The sequence below is a fragment of the Rhinoraja longicauda genome, chromosome 25, assembly GCF_053455715.1.
Source record: "Rhinoraja longicauda isolate Sanriku21f chromosome 25, sRhiLon1.1, whole genome shotgun sequence".
In the NCBI taxonomy this organism is placed as follows: Eukaryota; Metazoa; Chordata; class Chondrichthyes; order Rajiformes; family Arhynchobatidae; genus Rhinoraja; species Rhinoraja longicauda.
The window spans coordinates 12,207,703-12,216,462 of NC_135977.1; the positions used below are offsets into that span (position 1 = coordinate 12,207,703).

Consider the following 8,760-nt stretch of genomic DNA (forward strand, 5'->3'; position numbering starts at 1 on the left):
TACATGAGTGAGGGTCTCATCTATGAGGGGAAGGGAAACCCCCCCCCACCCCGTTCCTAAAAAAATAGGATATCTCGGATGTCCTGGTATGGAACACCTCATCTTGTGCGCAGATGCGGCGAAGATGGAGGAATTGGAAGTAGGGGATAGAGTCTCTGCAGGAAGCACGGTGGGAAGACGTGTAGCCTAGATGGATGTGGGGGTCCGTGAATTTATAATAGACGTCAGTCGATATTCTATCTCATGTGATGGAGACTGAGAGATCAAAAAAGGGGTGGGAGGTGTCGGAGATTGTCCTTTGGTTTTAGCATCCTGTTCGGCACAGATTCCTAATTGATTAGTCGGCCCCTATATGTTGTTCAACCGCCCTCACTCGAATGAGATTCCATATGAGCGCTCCATCGTGCGTGTGTGTGTGAGAGAGAGAGAGTGTGTGCGTGTCTCCGCATTCTGGGTGAGCGGCAGGTAATGCGAACCAAGTTATAGTTACCGGTTTTTAAATAACGTTGGACAACCTTAATCGCCGGTTCTTCTATGAGTTCAAAACCATAAATCTTGATTTCGTACATTTAACTGCTTCCGTATCAGAAATAATAGCCAAGGAAATATGTTGCTCTTAAGACTGGAGTTATTGATTTTATTTGACAATTGTGTTTGTATTTATGATAGCAGAAAACAAGAATCCAGAATACAATCTTAATACCACTGACTATTAATGAATATTTGAAGATGCATCAACTGAGATTGAATAACATTGGAGGTCCAATTAACAATTGGATTGCATTAACGGAATGGCGTTTACAATGGGCAAGACAAACGACGATTTAAAACGCAAAGGCTGGTCCACAACAAACAATATTTCCAGAACCATTTCTCACAAATAAAGAAAGAATGATGAAAAGATATATCTTCAGCTCCATTATGTGGAATTGAGGAGATTTAGATACAGCCTGATCTGGCGACGTTTGCCTTAAGCGGGATTGCCTGGGTTTCGTGTTTAACCACGCAGGAGTAAAGCTCGTTTGAGTTCCAGACTGTGGCTGGCAGAGTCAGGTAACTGCTCGCACTGAACGTGTTGTCCGTCTCCTGCTGGATTCGGCTGGTCTCAACGCCGTCACTTCTCGCACTGCCACCCACAGTCCACTCAATATCCACTGCACCGGGATTAAACCCGCTCACCAAACACACCAGGGTGGCGGTGCCCTTTCCTGCGATTTCTTCCGCTGAAGGTCGGAGGACGGACACTGCGGGCGCGCGAGGTGCTGTTTAAAATAAAGTCACAGATTAGTGGGTGTTGAAGAATTACCGATTAAAATATTATCTATATACTAAAACTCTCGTTGTTTGTTTGTTTGTGCCTGAACTACAGCCAAAACGGTACACGAGAGCGCGACAATTGTAGGCCCACCTTACTCACCGCCATCCCTTTGATGCTAATGGAAGAAGTTTCATTGCAATTGGTGTTATATTTTAAAAGTTATTCACATTTTAAAGTTTAAATCTATCTCCTAGGGAGGGAGGGGGTGAGGAGAGTGGAGGTAGGGGACGAGGGAGAAAGGGGGAGGAGGGGTGGGTGGAGTGGGGAGGGGAGAGGGGGATGGGGGAGGGGAGGGAAGACGGAGGGCGGGGGAGGGGGAGGAGAGGGTGCTGCACCAATGCAGGAGAGGTTTGGGCCCAACGGATCCACTTGCTCGAGTCTCTGTTAAAAATACAGTTGGTATGCCATGGATCCATTCATTTTAATGGATAAACATTTTTCCTCTACTTGTTTCAAATTGTTAAATTGCGCACGATATATTTTCCTGGTGAGATTTTCGAAGAATAATTGGTGTTTATGGCAATGGGTCACTTATATTTAGTGACGTAACATAAGTTATTTCGGCACTTGATCGCCAGATTGTTATTTCCATTGGCTCCTCTTGAACTAAAAATCGGGTGTTGCGCCCGACAGCCATTCGCGGGTTTTATTATAATGGAACTGTTGAGCAAAGTTCAACCGACCTCGCTTAAAACATAAGTCTTATTTAGACACTTGCCCTTAGTTCATTTATTAAGACCAAATGCCGGTGTTATTAAGGATTTGATTAAAAGGACAATAATACTTTGCCATTTTACCTGTCGATGCACACACTAGTTTTGAAGCAACAGTTAATTTATTGTGTTCCCGTATTTTTTAATTGTTTTTTGACATAATTAACATTTATGGTTGAGAAGTATTTGTTCATTCTTTTTGGTAAAAAAATAGCTCAATTTCTGAATTTGAACAGCGAATCTCACTCCTTGCACACAATGACACAAAAAGAAAATCGGCCGTGAACGTCACTTGGAACAAAACTGATTTCAACTGATATGGTTGGGAAATTCAACGCGCAAATTGCTTTCACATTTTCAGTTATTTTTCGTGTAAAAAATGAAATATCCGCTGTCCCCTTGATTCCACATTCCGCATGCTGTAAGTGTAATGACGATTATATCTGGCAAACAAAACTCAGAGATACCGGAATTTAAAATTACGAAATGAATTCAACATCGCATCAGCAGCAAATTATTGGCCGCGGTGTGTTTGGGTACATTGACTTTGAACATGTCCGGGAGAAACAATTAAGCAAACATTGGAAAGCATAAAAATGTTTAAAAAAACATAGACTCATAATAAAGAACGATTTGAAATCTAATGTCGCTGCATTACACATCGCACCGCATTATAGTTTGCTTCCGAAGGCTATTCCAGCTAAATTTTGGTCATTACATCCCTTAGCGCTTACAAAAAAAGCATACAAGAAACATTTGAGCAGTTTTAACAGTATAAAACAGAGCAAAGGTGAATTTGATAGTTGGTCCTCTCGGGATATGTCTTAATTACTTTGAAATTAACTTCTCTGAAGAAGACTGTTCTAATTGTTCGGCTACATTAATGACTTAGACGAAGGGATTAAAAGTACCATTAGCAAATTTGCAGATGATACTAAGTTGGGGGGTAGTGTGAATTGTGAGGAAGATGCAATAAGGCTGCAGGGTGACTTGGACAGGTTGTGTGAGTGGGCGGATACATGGCAGATGCAGTTTAATGTAGAGAAGTGTGAGGTTATTCACTTTGGAAGCAAGAATAGAAAGGCAGATTATTATCTGAATGGTGTCAAGTTAGGAGGAGGGGGAGTTCAACGAGATCTGGGTGTCCTAGTGCATCAGTCAATGAAAGGAAGCATGCAGGTACAGCAGGCAGTGAAGAAAGCCAATGGAATGTTGGCCTTCGTAACAAGAGGAGTTGAGTATAGGAGCAAAGAGGTCCTTCTACAGTTGTACCGGGCCCTGGTGAGACCGCACCTGGAGTACTGTGTGCAGTTTTGGTCTCCAAATTTGAGGAAGGATATTCTTGCTATGGAGGGCGTGCAGCGTAGGTTCACTAGGTTAATTCCCGGAATGGCGGGACTGTCGTATGTTGAAAGGCTGGAGCGATTGGGCTTGTATACACTGGAATTTAGAAGGATGAGGGGGGATCTTATTGAAACATATAAGATAATTAGGGGATTGGACACATTAGAGGCAGATAACATGTTCCCAATGTTGGGGGAGTCCAGAACAAGGGGCCACAGTTTAAGAATAAGGGGTAGGCCATTTAGAACGGAGATGAGGAAGAACTTTTTCAGTCAGAGGGTGGTGAAGGTGTGGAATTCTCTGCCTCAGAAGGCAGTGGAGGCCAGTTCGTTGGATGCTTTCAAGAGAGAGCTGGATAGAGCTCTTAAGGATAGCGGAGTGAGGGGGTATGGGGAGAAGGCAGGAACGGGGTACTGATTGAGAGTGATCAGCCATGATCGCATTGAATGGCGGTGCTGGCTCGAAGGGCTGAATGGCCTACTCCTGCACCTATTGTCTATTGTCTATTGTCTATTGTCTATTGTCTATTGTCTATTGTCTATTGTCTATTAAATTCGGCTAAGCAGTTTGTTTAATTTCCTCTGTTTCATTATTTGCCATAAAATTCTAGTCAGGTCGCGAACACTACAAGAAGTTATTCTACACTGCTAGTTTAGGAGCAAATCTAAGGGCACAAAAGAACTGCGGAAGTGGCGAACGCTTGCACCTGTGAAATTAATGTTATTACAATCTTTTCTATTTGAACTTCTTTCGATATCAAAAACAACGTAAGGTAAATACAATAAACTCTCTTGAATTGTTGCAGCAGTTCCAGTCTTGAGCTTATGCTTAATACGGGGTTTTTAAATCCATATAAAAACAATTCAAGGCGACCAACATTAACGCGTTAATGTCGACGCTTTCGATGTTTTATCGGTTTAGTTTAGAGATACAGCGCGGAAACAGGGCTTTCGACCCACCGTGTCCGCACCGACCAGCGATCCCCACACATTAATGCTGCCCTACACACACACTAGGGACAATTTAGATTTATACCGAGCCAATTAACCTGCAAGCCTGTACGCCTTTGGAGTGTGGAAGGAAACTAAAGATCTCGGAGAAACCCCACCCGGTCACGGGGAGAACGTACAAACTCCGTATAGACAGTACCCGTAGTCGGGATCGAACCCGACTGGGCGACAGCGCTTTCAACGCCAGGTGAAATTTGGAATTAGAAATTCAAGACAGCGCTCTACCGTATTATACTTTCCGGTCGGGTCGGGGAAGCTTATAGTCTTGAATCCTTTCACTTTAATCAAATCATATAATCGACTACATTTATTTTCTCCAGTCTGAAGAAGGGTCCCGACCCGAAACGTCACCTATCCATGTTGAGCAGAGATGCTGCTTGACCCACTGAGTTACTCCAGTGCTTTTTGTGTGCTTTTATTTGTTAATCAGCATCTGCAGTTACTTGTCACTCTAATGTTATATCCCGTTCCATTCGGTCGGTCTAATTCTAATCCTGGTTTGGTCCTTGTCAGCTCATTGTCCGCAAAGTAATTAAGAATAATAAAACAGCTGGGCAGCCATTTCGTCCTGTCATTGCTGTTGTCAACTAATTTGCCAAAGGAGACTCGATCGTGGCCGGGAATTTAGAAAATATCAGCTATAAAAGGCTTTTATTTGTTTTTTTAGTAAAAAATACAAACAGCCGGTCTAACATCTGGCCCGTTGATAGAACTATGTCAAATAATTTGCCAAAGAGAACCCGACTTTGGTCGAACGCTGCACATAATGGATTAGCGTTAAAATCCCTTTCTTTAATCCATCGATTAGCGACAGAAAATAAATTACTTTTCACTGCAGTATCAATACCCAAAGGTAGGTCGTGTAGGAAGGAAGTGCAGACCCATTCCTTCCTTCCAGAGATGCTGTCTGTCTAGCTTGTTGTGTGTATCTTCGCTTTAAACTAGCATCTGCAGTTCCACACTGCAACCCATTCCTTCTCTCTAGCGACGCTGCCTGTCTCGCTGCGTTACTCCAGCTATTTGTGCCTACCCAAAGATAGAAGATAGGTTACTTACTGCCAATACCCAGCCTCGTTCCTTTGCCGAAGATGAAAGGATTCAGCCACACACCACAGTAGTAGTCGGCAGCGTCCCCCGACTGTACGTTCGATATTGTCAATGTTGCAGTGTTGCCTGACACTGATCCGGCGAAACGATCAGGAACTCCCGAGCCTCTGGAAATGCTGCCGCCCGAGGAATAGTAGAACAAATACCGCGGAACCGTTCCGGGAATCTGCTGGTACCAGGAAACGTAATTGCCACCTAAACTGCCGCCAGACAGGGTACAGGGTATTGCCACGTTCTGTCCCAGAGATGCGGATTTTGAAGACGGCTGAGTTAGTGCATATTGCGCATTTATATCTGGAAAGCAAACCAGAAAAAAAGTAGAATATTAACTAATATTAGAGAAACAGCGGAATTGTCATGAATAGAAACGTTTAATCGCACTCGAAATTAAATATCATGTCGGTTGAAGTAAATACTCACAAACTGCGGAAAACGCTAACGAATAGATGAGAGAGATCCAGCAAGACATTGTAATTAATTGAGCGGATAACGCCATGTGAAGTGGCTTCTCAGTGTTTCTCTCCGGGTCGCTTATGAAGGCGTGTTCCTTATTTATCCATCAACAGTCAAATCAGAATGCGCGTTGCGCCAATCAGAAGTTGCCAGTTTCTTCCTGTGTCAAATTATTTCCAAACTGTTACGTAAATAAGGATTTGGTATCGAGTATCTCGGTACAATTTATATCGGTACAATTGTATCTCGGTACAATTTAATATAGACTCAAACACACAAGAGGTGTTCAATTTTTTTTTCATTTATTCTGAATCTTTTGCCGTACGGTTGCACGAAAAAGAAATTCATCGATTAACCTCTTCGTAATATCTGGCGACTCTTCATTCATTCTTGAAAATGAAGGGATACATTCCAGTAGGGGCTGAAGAATCCGATCGCATGGTCTCGCACAACTGTGCGCGACATGTACCTTCACCCTTTTAGTTGCACATTTTATTTGAAACCAGTAGATATTTTGGTGAAGATGATGTGTAGGAAATCTTTCAAAGCACAATCTGAAGAAACAATTGTCTGCAAATTTATTTACGAATTTGTAAATTTGGGTGTCAATGCCGACTGTGCACCGTCAAAACCGCTGTAATTCCGGAAGGAATGCTTGCTAGCAGCACACATGTTCACTGACTTTGCACGGGCAATTGACTTAATTGAGAAGAAAATTTGAGAAATATGTTTAATCGACCAGGGAGCTGCTGGCGAGGTTTATATGTTAAAGACGTGGATGTCCGCACGTGCTTGGATTGCTATGATATTAATTCTGTCCAACTTCATCCGACATATGAAATTATATTTACATGCAACCAGCGTTGCCTTATACTTGATGTGATGTGCGCAGATTTTATATAGCAACTTAATCGCTCTAGTTGTAGCGGCAGCGCTCTTTTCGCCTTATGGATTGTCCCTGCAGGGTCGTATCAGCAGGGGAATCAGTGCTAACGGATATCAACAAGAAAATACAGTCAAAAGAATGTCGAAAAATTCAAAATATTGCCTTAGGGACGAACGAGTTCGCTGGTAATTAATTAAAGGAGACCGGGTTGTTTTGCTGATGTGACTGGACAGTTAATACTCGCATCTCATAAAAGTCCTCAGATCGATGACATGTAAACAGGCCAAGCAAAGGCATCAATGTCTCAAGCATTGTTTCCCAAATTGTTCTACTCCTCGGTACTTCCGAAATGCTATCTCTGTTGGAGCAGGAAAATCATTCCTGTGATGCCGGGGTATGATTGTGCATCATTTAACTGGCATGAACAACATTTTGGTTGAAATAATGACATTAGAATAGTGCATGTTTCAGTAGCGCAACCATCACATCTTGCCTATTACCAATGTGCATTGCCGTTGCTGTTCCCCTTTGATCCCTTCACATGAACGCTTTACCATGATAAACAGGATACATTGGACATTTCCCTCAGGTTGCCTGTATAATTGCAACTCGAAAAGCCATCAAGTAGTTGAACTACATCCAGAAGAAACTAATCCGCTTTTTGATCCTCTTTTCACTCTGAATATTCACCCCCTCCAAATAACAATATATTGCGACGACTCTCTTGGCCATACGCAAAATACATTCCAATTATGCGAAGGACACACGGACAACACCTACGAGCCTAATCAGGATAAGAGCAAATGGTGTGCAGAGGAGCACCACTCTTGCTGGACGAGTCACAGCCGTTGCAGAGTGCGAAATATATTGCTATGCTTTGCGATTGCTGGGGCCAAGTCTTGGAAATCCCTATCCAATACCAGGATTTGGGTCCTGTCGGACATCGGTGATTCTCGAAGCTTACCGGTGCCTACTAATGTTCACCTTGCTATCAGTGTTGATTAAAATTTAGAGTATTGATGGAACTTTTGGTTTTGGAAACAGAGACCGAGGATAGGGAAGTAGAGTTGTTCTACTCGTCTTGTTGGAGCTTTGCAGAATATTATTTCTGCTCAAGCTATAGTGTAAGTCTACGTGCTAGCATTATGGTAAGAACAAGGAGAGAGAGAGAGAGAGAGAGGGGAGAGAGAGAGAGAGAGAGAGAGAGAGAGAGAGAGAGAGAGAGAGAGAGAGAGAGAGAGAGTAGACGGGCAGATTGACAGTCTCAATAGATTAACATTCGTAATGAAATATTGAACAGAACGGGGTTGTGACGTTCAACGAGATGCGAGTATGAACTGCTGGAATCTTCAGTAAAACGCACAATGCTGGAATAAATCGTCTCTAAAGGACACATTTCGGATCAAGTCCATTTCCCATCAAGTCAACTCCGCCATTCAATCATGGCTGACCTGTCTCTCGCTCCGAACATCATTCTCCTGCCTTCTCCCCATAAACTCTGACACCCGTACTAATCAAGAATATGTCTATCTCTGCCTTAACAATATCCACTGACGGCCTCCACAGCCTTCTGTGATGTATACATGCCACAATATGGTAAAGTTGCTATGCGATGTATACATGCCACGATATGGTAAAGCTGTGCCTGCGCAGCTGCAAAAATACACGGAGAGTTAAAATGGCGATCTTGTGTCCAGACCTGTGTTGTTTTAGTCTCCCACTCAATGCGTGCTTTAGAGAATGATACTGAGTAAAACGTATCACTTCTTCGGCAGAATTCCACAGATTCACCACCCTCTGACTAAAGCAATTTCTAATCTCCTTCCTAGAAGAAAGTCCTTTAATTCTGGGCAATGACCTCTAGTCCAGGACTCTCCCACCAGTGGAAACATCCTCTCCACATCCATTCTAACCAAGCCTTTCACTTTT

General features: G+C 43.0%; 1 protein-coding gene across 1 annotated transcript; it reads right to left on the reverse strand.

The window, feature by feature from the left end:
- Positions 1 to 617: 617 nt before the first annotated feature.
- Positions 618 to 6,011, reverse strand: LOC144606102 (immunoglobulin lambda-1 light chain-like). Its single transcript, XM_078421910.1, has 3 exons — positions 5,913 to 6,011; positions 5,442 to 5,786; positions 618 to 1,262 (listed from the first exon to the last, which is right to left on the reverse strand). The coding sequence occupies exons 1-3, from the start codon at positions 5,986 to 5,988 to the stop codon at positions 940 to 942; spliced, it is 744 nt and encodes a 247-aa protein (XP_078278036.1). The 5' UTR covers positions 5,989 to 6,011; the 3' UTR covers positions 618 to 939.
- Between the last annotated feature and the right edge of the window lie 2,749 nt (positions 6,012 to 8,760).

Excerpts from the sequence above, each read along its gene's own strand:
- LOC144606102 (XM_078421910.1), bottom strand. The coding sequence starts at position 5,988 with ATGGCGTTATCCGCTCAATTAATTACAATGTCTTGCTGGATCTCTCTC. Across the intron at positions 5,787-5,912 it reads GTTAGCGTTTTCCGCAGTTT|ATATAAATGCGCAATATGCA; the intron begins GTGAGTATTTAC and ends TTTGCTTTCCAG. Across the intron at positions 1,263-5,441 it reads AACGAGGCTGGGTATTGGCA|CACCTCGCGCGCCCGCAGTG; the intron begins GTAAGTAACCTA and ends TATTTTAAACAG.